This window comes from Pelecanus crispus, chromosome 27 (assembly GCF_030463565.1).
Source record: "Pelecanus crispus isolate bPelCri1 chromosome 27, bPelCri1.pri, whole genome shotgun sequence".
NCBI classification, from domain to species: Eukaryota; Metazoa; Chordata; class Aves; order Pelecaniformes; family Pelecanidae; genus Pelecanus; species Pelecanus crispus.
Genome location: NC_134669.1, coordinates 1,841,712 through 1,859,481, shown reverse-complemented (window position 1 = coordinate 1,859,481; position 17,770 = coordinate 1,841,712). Strand labels below are relative to the sequence as shown.

Below are 17,770 nucleotides of genomic sequence, written 5' to 3'. Positions count from 1 at the left end.
CCCCACGACCTCATCCCCACATGGACAACAGGGTCCCTTCCAAGTGAAGGTGACCCTGTGACCCCATCCACATCCTCTACCCGGATCCCTTCTTGGAGATGTTGACCCCATGACCTTGGACAACAGGGTCTCTTCCAAGTGAAGGTGACCTTGTGACCTCATCCACATCCTCTGCCCGCATCCCTTCTTGGAGATGTTGACCCCACGGATTCCCACCTGGACAACAGGGTCCCTTCCTGGTGAAGGTGACCCTGTGACCTCATCCACATCCTCTGCCCGGGTCCCTTCTTGGAGATGTTGACCCCACGACCTCATCCCCACCTGGACAACGGGGTCCCTTCCTAGGAAAGGTGACCCTGTGACCCCATCCACATCCTCTGCCCGGGTCCCTTCTTGGAGATGTTGACCCCATGACCTTGTCCCCACCTGGACAACAGGGTCCCTTCCTGGTGAAGGTGACCCTGTGACCTCATCCACATCCTCTGCCCGCATCCATTCTTGGAGATGTTGACCCCACGGATCCCCACCTGGACAACTGGGTCCCTTCCTGGTGAAGGTGACCCTGTGACCTCATCCACATCCTCTACCTGGATCCCTTCTTGGAGATGTTGACCCCACGACCTCATCCCCACCTGGACAACTGGGTCTCTTCCAAGCTCATCCATGTCCTCTGCCCACATCCCTTCTTGGAGATGTTGACCCCACGGATCCCCACCTGGACAACTGGGTCCCTTCCTGGTGAAGGTGACCCTGTGACCTCATCCACATCCTCTGCCCGGGTCCCTTCTTGGAGATGTTGACCCCACGACCTCATCCCCACCTGGACAACTGGGTCCCTTCCTGGTGAAGGTGACCCTGTGACCTCATCCACATCCTCTGCCCGGGTCCCTTCTTGGAGATGTTGACCCCACGACCTCATCCCCACCTGGACAACGGGGTCCCTTCCTAGGAAAGGTGACCCTGTGACCCCATCCACATCCTCTGCCCGGGTCCCTTCTTGGAGATGTTGACCCCATGACCTTGTCCCCACCTGGACAACAGGGTCCCTTCCTGGTGAAGGTGACCCTGTGACCTCATCCACATCCTCTGCCCGCATCCATTCTTGGAGATGTTGACCCCACGGATCCCCACCTGGACAACTGGGTCCCTTCCTGGTGAAGGTGACCCTGTGACCTCATCCACATCCTCTACCTGGATCCCTTCTTGGAGATGTTGACCCCACGACCTCATCCCCACCTGGACAACTGGGTCTCTTCCAAGCTCATCCATGTCCTCTGCCCACATCCCTTCTTGGAGATGTTGACCCCACGGATCCCCACCTGGACAACTGGGTCCCTTCCTGGTGAAGGTGACCCTGTGACCTCATCCACATCCTCTGCCCGGGTCCCTTCTTGGAGATGTTGACCCCATGACCTCATCCCCACCTGGACAACTGGGTCTCTTCCAAGTGAAGGTGACCCTGTGACCTCATCCACATCCTCTGCCCGGGTCCCTTCTTGGAGATGTTGACCCCATGGATCCCCACATGGACAACTGGGTTCCTTCCTGGTGAAGGTGACGCTATAATCTTGTCCACATCCCCCCTCTGGACACCTGGGTCCCTTTCAGCAGACACCAACCCCATGGTTTCACCCCTGCCCGGATGCCTGGGTCCGTTCCCAGAGAAACCGATTGCACAACCTTGACCTCATTACCTGCTCAGAAGCCTGGCTCCCTTCCCAGAAAAGCCAACCCCACAGCCTCATCCCCCACTCGGACGCCTGCGTCCCTTCCCACAGAATCTGACCCTGCAGCTCGCCCTCATACTCGTTTATTGTCGCTCCCGGGCAGCAAGAGGCATAAATTAATGGGGGCAGAGGGGGAGAGTTGGAAAGGGTGGAGAGGGGTGTGGTGGCCTCTTGGAGGGACACAGGTAGCAGGACACAAAGTGGTGGGTGGGGTGGGGGTCCATGGTCAGCAATACTCTGAGTAATCTTCCTCCACGTAGTTTGCGGGGAACCATCCAACCTGGGAGGAAAAAGGACACGTTGGGAGAAGGTGTGAGGAGCTTGGGGGGGGACCCTGGGGTGGGGAAGGGGCCATACCCGCCCGTAGATCTCTCCTTTCCACCAGCCTGGGTGGCCCTTCTTGCTGAGGACGCGGATGATGTCGCCCTCTCGCAGCGTCAGCTCCGTCCGGTCCCGGGCGCAGAAGTCATAGCGGGCTTTGGCCGAACCAAAGCTGCGCACGGCTCCTGGGGAGGGGGGGACATGGACACGGATGAGTCCCCCAGGCCATCCCCCATGGCTGTTCAGGTCCCCTCCATCTGGTCCTTGCGGCCATTTGTGCCCCCTTGACTGGTCCTTCCCTCAGCCCATCCCTTGGCCATCTCCATTGACAGGTCCCCAGAACCCAGCTGTCCCTCTTGGCTGTTTGTCCCTCCTTGACTCATCCCATCACTGATCCCTCAACCCATCTCTTGGCCATCACCAACGACTTGACCCCAGGACTCAACCACCCCGCTCGTCCCTGTCCCTTCAACTTATCCCCCTTCGCCATTTGGGGTCCCCTCAACCCTGTGGCTGCTCCTCTCCCTTGGTCTCAGCCATTCCCTTGACTCATCCCTTGGCCATTGCCCTTGTCCCATCCCTGTGACTCAACTGTCCCCCTCAGCCTGTCCTTTCAACCATGACCAAAGAAGGAGGACCCTACCACGCCCATCCGGCCACTACTGCACCCACCCCACCGCCACCCCCCTGATGGTGGACCCCGCCACCTTCACCGCACCACCACCTCCATTCCACCCTCACCCACAACGAGGGACCCCACCACCTCCGTCCCACAGCCACCACCTCCACCCCATGCCCCAGGTCCTACCAGGTGGCCGGGGACTAGCCCGGCTCTCAGGCTCCTTGAAGGGCACCATAAGTGTTGTGTCAAGGGCTTTGAAGCAATCCTTGAGCGAGTTGCGCTGGTAGAACTCCACCAGCTCCTGTGGATGACGTGGTCAAGCCCTAAGGTCACCACCAGCCCTCAACCTCAATGAGATCTGGGTTGGGGGGGTGGAGGCAGAGAAGGGGGCTCCAATGCTCACCACCAGCCCCTTGAACGCCTTCTTCTCAGTGACGCGGTAGAGCCCCTCTGCTGTCATCACCTTGATGTGCTTCACCTCCCCGCGGTACCTGGGCAGGCGGACGTGGTGGGCTGAGCCAAGGACCTGCACCCCCCAACTTGTCCCCCCCACCCTAAAGGTGTCCCTGGTCCCTACTTGATGCTGATGGCGAATTCACCAGCATCCTTCACCCGCTGTCGCACCAGGAAGGCACCATCGGAGCGAGACATCAGGATCTGCTCAGCTTCCCCCCGTTCCATGGGACCAGCATACCTGGGGATTATGGGATGGGGTCCTGAGCCCCCAAACTGACATCCCCTGCCCCTCCCCGGGGCAATTCGAAGGGATTTGGGGAGGGAGGGGGAGCTGGGGGCTATGGGCCAACCTGGATGAAGGATTTGGGGGGGGAGACACAACACCAGGAAGGGTTGGGGGCCCCTGGGGAAGGATTTGGGGGGCCCTGGGAGCTATGGGGCGATCACAGGAAGGATGAGGGGTTCAGAAGATTTTGGGGGCCCTGATGCCAAGGAGGTGACCCTGAGGAAGGATTTTAGGGAGGCAGGAAGGATGGAGAGCTCAGGGGAGGATTTAGGGTGATCCCAGGAGGGATGGGGGACCCTGAGAAAGGATTTGTGGGACCCTGGGGAAGGCTTTGAGGAGCCCCAGAAAGGATGAAGGGCTTGGGGAGGATTTTGGGGGGGGGGGGGGGGGGGGGGGGGGGGCATGGAGGCTATGGGGTGACTCTGGAGGAGGATTTGGAGTGAACCAGGAGGGATGGGGGATCACAGGAGGGATCTGGGGGGCTCTGGGGTGACTGCAGGTAGGATGAAGGACCCCAGGAAGGGATCTGGGATGTCCTGGAGGATGTAGGGTGACCCCAGGAAGGATGGGATGACTCTGGGTGGGGGGGAAGATTTGGGGTGACCCCAGGAAGGATAGGAGCCCCAGAAGATGAATCATGGGGTCTAGGGGCTACAGGGTGATCCTGGGGGAGGATTGGGGAGGTCCCCAGGGACTATGGGAGCCTAGAGGAGGATTTGGGGTGCCCCAGGAGCAATGGGTGGCCCCAACACCGACCAGGGGTAGATGGAGAGATCCGGCAGTGGCACCTGGGGGAGAGAAGCAGAGTTGAGGATCAAGGGGAGATAGAAGGTGACTCCTCTGAGACCCCCCCCATGTCCCATAGACACCCCCTCAAATCCCAGGACACAGCAGGGTGCGTGCAGGGGCTCCTGGGGACATTTTGGGGTCCCTGTACTCACACAGATGAAGGGTCTCACAGCGGCGCAAGGGAACCAGCCCAGGTCACCGTTGACCACGTTCCTGCCCTGGAGATGAAGGACCATGGGGCCAGGGGGGCCATGGGGGTCCCCCTGTGCCCCAGGAGGCTGGAAGGACCACAGAGGTCCACCCTGGCCATGGGGGTCCAGCCCCATCTCCATTGTGGGGATTCCAGCCCCATGGTGGGTGTCCAACCTGGCTGTGGGGATCTGGCCCAGCCCGGTCACGGGGGTCCAACCCAACCATGGCTCCCCAACTTATCGTGGTCTAGCCCGTCACAGCCATCGTGGTCTGAGCTCACCATGGGGGTCCAGCATGGACTTGGGGGTCTGTCCCAGCCCATCATGAGGGTCTATTCCAGCATGACCATAGTGGTCTATCCCCATAGTGGAGGTCCATCCCAGTATGGCCATAGTGGTTTGCCTCCATAGTAGAGGTCCTTCCCAGCATAGGGGTCTGCCCCCATAGTGGAGGCCCAGCCTGGCATGACCACAAGGGTCCCGTCCCCACCTGCCACCAGAGCTGCTCAGCCTCGGCCACGCTGACCTCCACGACGTCCCCGGGGCTGAGGCGTAGGGCAGGACACAGGGCACCTGGCGGTGGTGGGACACCGCTGTAGGCCTGTCTCGCCTCTACCTTGGGCAATCCTAGAAGGAGGACACAAGATTGGGGGGGGCGTGGTGTGGGTGAACCCAGGCATCTGGGGCACGGACACCCCCTCTGCCCCCCAAACACGTGGGCCCAGTTGTCCAGGCTGTCCATGTTGTCCTCACCCAGGTCTCCTCGCTTCTTCTCGTGGCCCGGCCGCTGCGACTTGTTCTGGGGAGCAACAAGACCCCACTTAGTCCCACGGGGATGGAGAGGGACATGAAACACCCCAGGACCTCCCCACTCCCGAATTTGGGGCATTTCAGCCCATTTTGACCCATTCTGCTGTTACCTTCCTTGTGCCAGAGCCTGAATCTGTGGGGTGGAAGAAGAAATGCTCGTTAGTTGGGGGTATTTAACCCCTGCCCTGATTAATACTTGGTGCTAATTAGGCTCCTATGGGGGTGGGTGGCCCTCGTTAGGGTATCCCAAATGCCTGGCTCCACCTGGGCCACCCCTAGCCCACCGTGCCCTGCTCCACGTTGGCCATCTCGTATCCCACAATGCCCTGCTCCGTGTCCGCCATGTTGTATCCCACACTGACCCGCTCCCCCCATCCCACGGCTCCCTGATGCCGTGATGCTCCACTCCCCACCCCACGATGCCCCGCTATCCCACAATGCCTCTCACCAGCGCCGCCCCTGCCGCAGGTCCCCAGCCGCCCCAGACACTCCTTGTGCGCCGGGGCCCGGCACCGGCTGCAGCGGTACCCCTGGTAGAACGTGCCCCTGGGGGGACACCAGGACATAGGGGGGACACAGGGTCATGGTCAGCCTGAGAGGACACCCGTCAGCCCACCTGCACCCACCCAGCTCAGCCCACCCAGGACTGACCCAATCCTGGACCCACCTGCGCCTTGGGCCAACCACATCCTTGACGCACCAGGTTCTTGGCCCGTGTTGGCCTTGGCCCCACAAGGATCAACCCACCCAAGGATTGACCCACCTTGGCCTTGGCCCACCCAGGACTCAACCCACCCAGGCCTTGACCACCCTGGTCTTGTCCCACGTTGTTGTCCTCCGCCCAACTCTTGGCCCACCTTGACCTCCACCCAATCCTTGACCCACCTTGACCTTGGGGCCACTCAGGCCTTGACCCATTACCTCCTTGACCCACCCAGACCTCAACCCACCCAAGACTTGACCTGGATTGGCCTTGGCTTACCTAGGGTTCAACCTACCCAATCCTTTACCAACTCAGACCTTGACTCACCCAAGGCTTGACCCACCTTGGCCTCAACTGACCCAAGGGCTTGACCCATCAAGACCTCACCCCACCTCCAATCACCTACCTGGGGCCTCCCCTTCTCCCAGAGCCCCCCAACACCATGTCCCAGGTCACCCTGTCCCCCATTGTCTCCCCAGGAGAGTGGGGGACATAATTTTGGGGTCCTACCTCAGCAACATCTGGCAGGCCTTGCAGGATGTGGTGTCCTCAAAGGAGAACATCTGGAAGTCATGCCCGTCAGCCAGGGCGTGCTCAGGGAAGATGTTGGAGCTGGCAAGAGATGGGGGACCTGGGTCTGGTGGGTGTAATTTGGCCCCCCTGGGGCCACCCAGCCCCCAGTGGGGCAGGTTCCCCCACCCTTGGGTGCAGGGACACCTACAGGGCCATCTCGAACTGCTCCAGCCACTTCTTCTTCACCTCATGGGTCTTGAAGAAGAGCTCGTAGCCCTGCAGCCCGGCCGTGTCGATGAGCAGGAAGGTGTGGGTCCACTGCGGGCATGGGTGGGGGTCAGTGGCACCCCGACACCTGGGCTCACTGCCACCCGGATGCCTGGGGCCACTGGGGACCGCATTCCTGGGGCCACCAGGCTTCAATGTGTCCACTAAGGACCGGGACACTTGGGTACACCAAGGACCTGGATGCTTGGGTCCACCAGATCTGGACACTTGTGTCCACCAGGAACCAGGATGTTGGGGTCCACCAGACCTGGACACTTGTGTCCATCAGGAACCAGGATGCTGGGATCCACCAGACCTGGATGCCTGTGTTCATTGGGCAGAGGACACCTGGGGCCGCTGGGACACGTGGGTGCACCAGGCTTCAATAGGTCCACCAAGGACCTGGACTGGACACTTGGGCCCACCAGACCTGGATGCTTGGGACCACCAAGGACCTGGACACCTGAGTTCATTGGGAACCGGATATCTGGGTCCCACGGTACCTTCTTGCTGTCGCGGGGGCCGAGGTCACCATCCCGCAGTTGGTGGCTCTGCAGGTCCACGACGTCTTTGGCCTCGTAGGAGTCCCCACGGCGCTTGCAGATGATCAGGGCCTTGTCCAGGAGGAAGCCGTACCTGGGGAGAGCGACAGGAGTGGCACTGGGTTCCCAAGGCCACCGCGCGCCTTGGGGTGTCCTCACCACTGCCCTGGAGTGGCCCCAGGCTCTGTGACAAGGGTGTCCTTGTGTCCCCATCCTTATGTCCCTGTGGATGTCCTGATGGGGGTCCCTGATTCCCCATGTCCCCATGGTGTCCCTGTGGTGTCTCCGTGTCCCCAAGGGTGTCCCCACATTCCTCTGTTTTCCTCATGTCCACATGATGTTCCCATGATGTTCCCATGGTGTTCCCATGTCTCCATGGGTCTCCCCGTGGTGTCCCCGTGGTGTCCCTGTGGTGTCCCCATGGTGTCCTTGTGGGGTTCCCATGTTCCCATGGGTGTCCCCATGTTCTTGTGGTGTCCCCACGTCCCCATGGATGTCTCTACAGCGTTCCCATGGGTGTCCCCATGTTCTTGTGGTGTCCCCACGTCCCCATGGATGTCTCTACAGCGTTCCCATGGGTGTCCCCATGTTCCTGTGCTGTCCCCATGTCCCCATGGTGTCCCCATGGTGTCCCCATGGTGCCCCTTTGCCCCGTCCTACCTGTCCACCTTGGAGCGCCGCTCGGTGCTGGAGACCTTCAGCTCTCCGTCGATTTTGGGGCGCCCAAACTGCGCCAGGGACTGTGGCTGTGCCGGTCATCAGCAGGGATGTGGGGGACATGGGGGACATGTGGGGACACGGCGGGGGGCAGGGACACAGGGGGAACATGGGGAGACATGGGGGGAATTGGGGCATATGGGGGACATGGGGGGGGTCCCAGGGATGCTGGAGGGGTTTGGGGGGGCTGAGGGAATCCCTACCATGTTGTGGAGGCAGAGCTGGACACTCAGGAGGATTAGGGAGAGTCTGGGGGTGCAGGGGGAGCTGGGAGAGTTTGGGGGTGCCACAGGGTGGTTGGGGGATCCCAGGGGAGGGGTGGGGGAGACAGGGAGGGATCGGGGGGGGTTCCCACCATGTTGTGGAGGCAGAGCTGGACACTCGTGAGCTGTTTCAAGGTCTCGTTGTCCCGTTTGACCTCGTTCACGCACTGTGCCAGGTCCTGGGGGGGCACCAGTCAGGCACCCCCAAACCCCCAGATACCCCAGGGACTCCCCAAAACCCTCCAGCCTCCCTTGATCCTCAAATATGCCCCCGACTCCAAAGACCCCCTCAGGAACACCCAAATACTCCCTAGGGCACCCACATTTCCCCCAGCACCTCCAGACCTCCCAGGGTACCCCAAGAACACCCCAGAACCTAAGAGGAGCCCCTCAGGACTCCCCCCAAAACCCTCCAAGATCGCCAAGAGCCCCTCACAAACCTCCAAGACCCCCCCCAGGATCTCCCCAGGACCACTTCAAGACCCCCAGGATGCCCTCAGGACCCCCCAGACCCCCACGATCCCCCCCAAACCCCACAGGACCTCTCCAAGAATGCCAGGACCCCCCCTCAGGACCACCCCAAGACCTCCCAAGAACCCCTCCAAGACCCCCAGGACCCCTCCAAGACCTCCCCAAGACCCTCCAAGATCCTCTCAAGACCTCCCAGGACCCCTCCAAACGTCCCCAGCACCCTCCCAGACCACTCCCAGACCCCTTATGATCCTCCCCAGGTCCCCCAGGCCACCCCAACCCCTCCAGAGCCCCCCAGGATCCCCCCGAGGAACCCCCCAGGACTCACCCTCATGGCATCCAGGGCCGCCCGCAGCCTCTCCCTCTCAGCTGGCTCCGGGGTCAGCTTCACCAGCTCCTGGGGGTCAGAGGTCAGGGGTCAGGGCTGGTCCCCCTCAGCAGGGACTCAGGCATCTGGGACCCCCAAGGGACCCCAGGTGTACCCCCTTGATGGGGCCCAGGGTCCCCCTTCCCAGGGGACCCAGGCGTACCCCAAAGGACCCAGGTGTACCCCAAGGGACCCAGGCATGCCCCCCTGTCCCCAAGGGACCCAGGCATGCCCCAAGGGATCCAGGTGTGCCCCCACTGTCCCCAAGGGACCCAGGCATGCCCCAAGGGACCCAGGCATGCCCCCACTGTCCCCAAGGGACCCAGGCATGCCCCAAGGGACCCAGGCATGCCCCCACTGTCCCCAAGGGACCCAGGCCTGCCCCAAGGGATCCAGGTGTGCCCCCACTGTCCCCAAGGGACCCAGGCATGCCCCAAGGGATCCAGGCATGCCCCCCTGTCCCCAAGGGACCCAGGCATGCCCCAAGGGACCCAGGCATGCCCCCCCTGTCCCCAAGGGACCCAGGCATGCCTCAAGGGATCCAGGCGTGCCCCAAGGGACCCAGGCATGCCCCAAGGGTCCCAGGCATGCCCCCCTGTCCCCAGGGGACTCAGGCATGCCCCAAAGGACCCAGGCGTGCCCCCCCTGTCCCCAAGGGACCCAGGCGTGCCCCAAGGGACCCAGGCGTGCCCCCCTGTCCCCAAGGGTCCCACGTGTTCCCCAAGGGACCCAGGCATGCCCCAAGGGACCCAGGCATGCCCCCCTGTCCCCAAGGGACCCAGGCATGCCCCAAGGGACCCAGGCATGCCCCCCTGTCCCCAAGGGACCCAGGCATGCCCCAAGGGTCCCAGGCGTGCCCCCCTGTCCCCAAGGGTCCCACGTGTTCCCCAAGGGTCCCAGGCATGCCCCCCTGTCCCCAAGGGACCCAGGCATGCCCCAAGGGTCCCAGGCATGCCCCCCTGTCCCCAAGGGACCCAGGCATGCCCCCGGTGAGCAGACCTGGAGCAAGAGGTGATACTTGAGCACCCGCTGCATCGGCACCATCAGGAGGTCCCGCAGGGAGAAGCGCCCGTTGTTGGCTCGTTGGGAGCACTCCTGGGGGTCACGGGGGACGTCATGGGGGTCACAGGGGTCATTGGGGGGTCACAGGGGGTCATGGGGGTCAGACGGGGTCATTGGGGTCATGGGGATTGGGAGTGTTTGGGAGACATGGGGCTCATGGGGGGACTGGGGGAGTCAAAGGAGTCATGGGGGGACATAGGGTCATGAGGGATGGGGTGACCTAGGGGGTGTCTGGGGTGGACTGGGAGGGTCCCAGGGGGATCAGGGGGGTTCCAGGGGGACTAGGGGGGGTCCCAGGGGGTCCCATGGAGGGGACCCAGGCATCTGAGCCTACCCGCACCTTCATGCAGTGGTTGTGGATGGGGATTTTGGAGGGGGGTTGGGGGTTTGGGGGGGTTAAGGGGGGTTGGGGGGGGGACCCAGGCATCCGAGCCCACCTGCAGCTTCATGCGGAGGTCGGTGTTGGTTGCGAGCTGGTCGAGGTGCCGGGCGGCCGCTTCCACCTGGCTGCAGTAGCGGCCGTAGAGCAGGAACCTGTGGGGATGGAAACCACCCAAATCCACCCAAAACCCACCCAAAACACAGCTGGAACCTGCCCCAAACTGAGCCAAAATCAGAGGCGACACCAGACCCGGAACCAGAGCTAGAATGGACCCACAAAGGACCTGAAATTGGCCCCAAAATAGGCAGAACTGGCAAAATGGACCTGAAGTTGGACCCGGAACGGATCTGAAATTTGACCTGAAATGAATTGGACCTGAAATGGACAGATTTGACCCCAAAATGGACCTGAAATCAGACCTGAAATCAGACCTGATATGGACAGATTTGATCCCAAAATAGACCTGAAACTGGACCCAAAATAAACCCATACTGGACCAAAAATGGGATCCAAAATTTGCCCCCAAACAGACCCTAAAATGGGCCTCCCCACCTGTACACCCATTGCCCCCCCCCCCCCGGACCCCCAGACCCCCCAGAACTCTCCATTTCCCCTCCCCAGGACCCTCCCAGGACCCCCAATGCCCCCCAGGAGCCCCCATTACCCCCCAGGACCCTCCCAGGACCCCCAGTGCCCCCCAGGACTCTCCCAGGACCCCCATTACCCCCCAGGACCCTCCCAGGACCCCCAATGCCCCCCAGGACTCTCCCAGGACCCCCATTACCCCCCAGGACCCTCCCAGGACCCCTCCCCAGCCCCCCCATTGCCCCCAGGACCCCACAGTGCCCCTCACCTCTGCTTGTAGGCGAGGAAGAGGGGGGGCAGCCCGCGGCCCCCCCCAGACCCTCCCAGTGCCGCCCGCAGCTCCCCCAGGAAGAGCCGGTGCAGCTGCAGCAGCTCCTGTGGGGCGAGGGGGGGTCACCCACCGAAAGAGGGGGACCCCCCCCTCCAGGACCCTCCCCCAGAACCCACAGACCCTCCCAGCACACCCTACTGTGGTTACTGGGGGTTACTGGGAGCACTGGGAAGGGTAACTAGGAGTACTGGGAGTACTGGGGGGGTTACTGGGAGCACTGGGAGGGGTTACCAGGTGTTTCTGGGAGCAGTGGAAGGGGTTACTGGAAGGAGTTACTGGGAGCACTGGGAGTACCTGGGAGTTACTGGGAGCACTGGGAGGGCTACTGGGAGAACTGGGAGGGGTTACCGGGCATTTCTGGGAGCAGTGGGAAGGGTTACTGGGGGTTACTGGGAGCACAGAGAGGGGTTACTGGGAGCACTGGGAGCCCTGGGAGGTTACTGAGAGGAGTGGGATGGGTTACTGGGCATTACTGGGAGCACTAGGAGGGGTTACTGGGAGCACTGGGGGTTACTGGAGTCACCTCGATGTTGATGAAGATGCTCTCCAGGTCTTGGGGCTGCAGGAAGTGCCGCAGAGGCCGCAGAAAGTGCTGTGGGCACTGGGGTTACTGGGAGCACTGGGAAGGGGCACTGAGGACACTGGGGGGACCTGCTCCAGTGCCCCTTGTCCCCGTCCTTGTGTCCCCGCCCCATGTTGGCCAATATCCCCCCAGTTCCCCATATTCCCCCGTGTTCCCATGTCCCACCATGTCCCCAATGTCCCCCATGTCCTCTTATTTCTCCAGTATCTCCCCACTTCCCCCATATTCCCCCATGTCCCCATGTCCCACCATGTCCCAAATGTCCCCCATGTCCTCTTATTCCTCCAGTATCCCCCCACATCCCCCAATTCCCCCATGTCCCCATGTCCCACCATGTCCCCAATGTCCCCCATGTCCTCTTATTTCTCCAATATCCCCCCACTTCCCCCATGTTCCCCCATGTCCCACCATGTCCCCAATGTCCTCCATGTCATCTTATTTCTCCAATATCCCCCCACAACCCCCATATTCCCCCATGTCCCCATGTCCCACCATGTCCCACCATGTCCCCAATGTCCTCCATGTCCTCTTATTTCACCAATATCCCCCCATTTCCCCCCTATTCCCCCATGTCCCCATGTCCCCATGTCCCACCATGTCCTCTTATTTCGCCAATGTCCCACCGTGTCCCCAATGTCCCCCATGTCCTCTTATTTCTCCAATATCCCCCCACAACCCCCATATTCCCCCATGTCCCCCCATGTCCCCAATGTCCCCCGTGTCCTCTTATTTCTCCAATATCCCCTCACTTCCTCCATATTCCCCCATGTCCCCATGTCCCACCATGTCCTACCATGTCCCCAATGTCCCCCATGTCCTCTTATTCCTCTAGTATCCCCCCACATCCCCCAATTCCCCCATGTCCCACCATGTCCCCAATGTCCCCCATGTCCTCTTATTTCTCCAATATCCCCCCAGTTCCCCCATATTCCCCATGTCCCCATGTCCCACCATGTCCCAAATGTCCCCCGTGTCCTCTTATTTTTCCAGTATCCCCCCACACCCCCCCATATTCCCCCATGTTTCCATGTCCCCAATGTCCCCCATGTCCTCTTATTTTTCCAGCATCCCCCCACATCCCCCATATTCCCCCATGTCCCCATGTCCCACCATGTCCCCAGTGTCCCCAATGTCCTCCATGTCCTCTTATTTCTCCAATATCCCCCCACTTCCCCCCTATTCCCCCATGTCCCCAATGTCCTCCATGTCCTCTTATTTCTCCAATATCTCCCCACTTCCCCCATATTCCCCCATGTCCCCCCATGTCCCCAATGTCCCCCGTGACCTCTTATTTCTCCAATATCCCCCCACTTCCTCCATATTCCCCATGTCCCCATGTCCCACCATGTCCTACCATGTCGCCCATGTCCTCTTATTTCTCCAGTATCCCCCCACATCCCCCATGTCCCCCCATGTCCCCCGTGTCACCCCCACATCCCCATCCCACCTGGCAGATGGACTCGAGGGTCTCGGTGTACCTCTCCTCCGTCTGTCTCAATTCCTGGAGGCAGCAGAGCCTCCGGTCCACTTCCACCTTCTGCAGAGACAGTGGGACCCAGGTGACTGGGAGGGACCCAGGGATCTGGGGGGGACTCAGGCACCTGAGGTGGGGGGACCCAGATGTCCCAATGTCCCCAGGAGGGGACCCACCATAGCTGGGGGGGGCTCCACCCGCATCAGGTCCTCGTAGATGTCATCGCCGTCGTGCCCTTCGGCCTCGACGCAGTCGTAGAGGTCATCGTCCTCCTCTGCTGTGTCACTGTGTGGGGACAACCTGGTACCCCCCTGCACCCCGAATCCCCCCCAGATCCTCCCAAATACCCCCTGCTGTTCCTCTAATTCCCCCCACTTCCCCTGGTACGCCTTTAAACCCCCCCAATACCTCCTAATGCCCCCCAATACCCCCTAATGCCCACCAATACCCCTCTAACACACCCCAACACCCCCCTGGTACTCCCATGATATCCTAATACCCCCTGGTACCCCTTAAATACCCCCAATTCCCCTCCACTGCCCCCCCTAGTACCCCTAGGTACCCCTCTAATACCCTCGATATCCCTCTATTGCCCCCCAATACCCCCTGGCACCCTTCTACCCCTCCTCAAACCTCTATAATACCCCCAAGTCACCTCTAATGCTCCCTAATACCCCTCTATTGCCCCCCAAAACTCCCTGGTCCCCCTCTAATGCCCCCAAATGCCCCTTGATACTCCTTATTAACCCCTTATGCACCCAGGGACTTGTTTAATCTCCCATAATAACCCTGGTACCCCCCAATACCCCTTAATACCCCCCTCATAACTCTTAATACCCTGAATATCCCCCAATACCCCCCTAATGCCCCCTAGCACCCCCTAACCCCCCAGTACTTCCCAATACCCCCCTAAATACCCCCCTCATGACCTTTAATACCCCTCTAAGATCCCCCAATAACCCCCCAATGCCCCCTGGCACTCCCTAGCCTCCCCACCCCCCCCAGTACCTTCCTAACACCCCCCGAACCTGCCCTACTTACTCAATGAGGTCAGAGAGGCCGCTGTAGATGTCATCATCCCCAACGCAGTCCTCAGTAGGGAAAGGCCTGGGGGGGACACATAGCCCGGACGCCTGGGTCCCTTGGGGACCGGACGTCTGGGTCCCTTGGGGAGGGGGCCTGGACGCCTGTGTCCCCTGCACTCACGTGAAGCCTTTGCTCTGGGCGATGGGGGTCCAGGAGAGCGTCGAGAGGGTGTCAATCACCTGGGGACAGACAGGGGACATTGCGGGGCGAGGGGCAGGAGCCGGATGCCTGGGTCCCCCCACCCCGGGTCTGACCCGGACACCTGGGTCCCACCTTGCCGAAGTCCTGGACGTCGAAGAGGTCAAAGGCGCCGAAAAGCCGGTGCTTCGGGAGCCCGAACTTGTCGGCGCAGGTGGTCAGGAAGGTGCGGATGTTCCTCAGGCACAGGAACTGTGGTGGCACCGTGTCACCGTCACTAGCACCATCACCCCCATCAGCAACCCCATTGTCACCATCACCGTCACCGCCACTGTCATCTCCATCAGCAACATCAACCCCATCATCTCCCCCATTTGTGACCACCATCGTCACCGGCACCTCCACCTTCTCTGTCATCAACACGGTCATCGTCACTGTCACCCCCATCACCAACATCACCAGCACTGTTACTGTCACCCTCATTGGCACTGTCACCATCATCATCATGATCGTCACTGTCACCAACACTCTCACTGTCACTGTCATCCTCATTCGCACCAGCACCACCACCACCATGATTGTCACTGTCACCAACACCATCACTGTCACTGTCATCCTCACTGGCACCAGTGCCATCATCATCACCATCGTTGTGGTCATGGCCATCGTCACCCCCACGGTCACTGTCACCACTAACATCATGCCCATCGACACCATCATAGTCACCCCCATCATCACCAACACCATTGTCATCGCTGTCACCATCACTGTCACTCCCATCATTGTCACTGTCACCATCATCATTATCCCCATTGTCAACACCATTGTCAGTTGATACCATCACCATCATCCCCATTCTCACCATCCATCATCGTCACCATCAACCCTCTTGTCACCGCCATCATCATCCACATTGGCACTGGCATCACCACCATCATCATCACCCCCCACTGTCACCATCACCACCATCATCGCCATCACCCTCACTCACACCAGCCCTGTCATTGTCACTGTCACCATCATCCCCGCTGGAACCAGCACCCCCGTGCCCCTTTCTGGGGCGATTACCCCCCAGTTACCCCACCCTGGGACAGTTCCACCCCTCCCAGTGGGTATTTGCCCCCGGTCGCACCTGTGACATCTGGGGACGGGGACAGATGTCGTGGGGGGGCACAGCACGGGGCAGGAGAGCGTTGAGGAGGTGGCAGAGCAGCACCCCGTCCCGCAGCGCCTGTGCCAGGTCCCACACCTGCCCCTCGGGGCTGCTCGCCCGGTGCCCCGCGGGCAGCACCCGCGCTGCCACCAGCCAGCGGGCGCACTGCCGCCATGCCTCCATGGCGCCTGCAGGCTCGGGGAGACAACAGCAATGGTGTCCCGGTGGGATGGTGTCTAGGGAGCAGCCAGTGGAGATGGGTCCTGGTGGGACCACTTCTGGGCAGGAGGCGGTGGAGTTGGGTCCTTGGTGGGACCACTTCTGGGGAGGAGCCGATGGAGGTGGGTCCTTGGTGGGACCGCTTCTGGGGAGGAGCTGATGGAGGTGGGTCCTTGGTGGGGCCGCTTCTGGGGAGGAGCTGATGGAGGTGGGTCCTTGGTGGGGCCGCTTCTGGGGAGGAGCCGATGGAGATGAGGTCCTGCAGTGCAACCACTTCTGGGGAGGAGTTGATGGAGGTGGGGTCCTGATGGGATGGCGTCTGGGGTGAGCAGCAAAAGAGGAGGTCATGCAGTGCAACCACTTCTGGGGAAGAGCCAGTGGAGATGAGGCCCGGGTGGGATGTTGTCTGAGGAGGAGACGATGAGATGATGAGATGATGGAGATGAGGTCCTGCAGTGCAACCACTTCTGGTGAGGTTCCAACAGAGGTGAGGCCTTGGTGGGACTATGTCCGGTGAGGAACCGGTGGAGGTGAGGCCCTGGTGGGATGACTTCTGGTGAGGAGCCAATGGAGATGAGTCTTCGACCACTTCTTGGGAAGGCTTCCGCAGCAAGGAGGTGGGGGTCCTTCCCCCCCCAAGAACCACCACGTTTGGGGAGGAGCCAGCGGCGATGGGGCCCTGCAGCACAGCTGCCAGCGGTGGGAAGCAGCAGGCGTCGGTCTCCTTCCCACTGCTGCCGCCACGCCTGGAGAAGACCGGGTGCCGATGGGCTCCTTCTCCCTGCTGCACCCACGTCTGGGGAGGGTCCGGTGGCCTCGGGGACCACCCGCTGTGGGCAGCAATGGTGGTGGGGCCCAGCTGGGCCCGGGGGTTCGCGGGCGAAACGGAAGTTGGCGGTGCTGCGCCTGCGCCCTGGGGTGCCGCGGGGGCCAATGGGAACGTCGACACGGTGCCCGGATGCCACGGTCCTTCCCGCCCCGGCGCCTTCAGCCGGGGAGGAGCTGCCACCCCCAGGGGGGCCCCGCTGCGGTCACAGCCTGCGGTGGTGGGGCGAACGGGGGGCCCATGGGGGGACCCAGGCATCCGGGGCCTGCACCCACACCAAGGGTCCCATGAGGGACCCAAGCATCTGGGCATGGGGATCCAATGGGTTCCATGAGGGACCCAGGTGTCTGGGACCTGTTGGGGGTCTCAGGGGTGACCTGGGTGTCCGGGTGCCACCAAGGGTCCAGGAGGGGACCCAGGCGTCCAGGTCCTACCAAGGGTCCAGGAGGGGACCCAGGTGTCCGGGTGTTGGGGGGACCCAGGCGTTGGGGTGCCACCAAGGGTCCAAGAGGGGCCCCAGGTGTTGGGGATCCAGGAGGGGCCCCAGGTGTCCGGGTCCTACCAAAGGTCCAGGAGGGGATCCAGGTATCCAGGTGTTGAGAGGACCCAGGTGTCCAGGTCCTACCAAGGGTCTAGGAGGGCCCCCAGGTATTGGGGATCCAGGAGGGGACCCAGGTGTCTGGGTGTCAAGGGGACCCAGGCGTTGGGGTGCCACCAAGGGTCCAGGAGGGGACCCAGGTGTTGGGGGTCCAGGAGGGGACCCAGGTGTCTGGGTGTCAAGGGGACCCAGGCGTTGGGGTACCACCAAGGGTCCAGGAGGGGACCCAGGTGTTGGGGGTCCAGGAGGGGACCCAGGCGTCCAGGTGTTGAGGGGACCCAGGCGCTG

The 17,770-nt window shown here is 61.7% G+C and overlaps 1 protein-coding gene across 1 annotated transcript; it reads right to left on the bottom strand.

Moving 5' to 3' along the window:
- Window positions 1–1,953: 1,953 nt before the first annotated feature.
- Window positions 1,954–16,022, bottom strand: VAV1 (vav guanine nucleotide exchange factor 1). Its single transcript, XM_075725132.1, has 26 exons — window positions 15,819–16,022; window positions 14,822–14,938; window positions 14,669–14,727; window positions 14,504–14,569; window positions 13,639–13,747; window positions 13,436–13,522; window positions 11,929–11,997; window positions 11,343–11,449; window positions 10,545–10,641; window positions 10,045–10,140; window positions 9,007–9,075; window positions 8,300–8,386; window positions 7,888–7,973; window positions 7,189–7,321; window positions 6,627–6,736; window positions 6,416–6,517; window positions 5,487–5,748; window positions 5,146–5,191; window positions 4,883–5,019; window positions 4,354–4,419; window positions 4,169–4,200; window positions 3,248–3,364; window positions 3,074–3,161; window positions 2,857–2,971; window positions 2,085–2,233; window positions 1,954–2,007 (listed from the first exon to the last, which is right to left on the bottom strand). The coding sequence occupies exons 1-26, from the start codon at window positions 16,020–16,022 to the stop codon at window positions 1,954–1,956; spliced, it is 2,664 nt and encodes an 887-aa protein (XP_075581247.1).
- Between the last annotated feature and the right edge of the window lie 1,748 nt (window positions 16,023–17,770).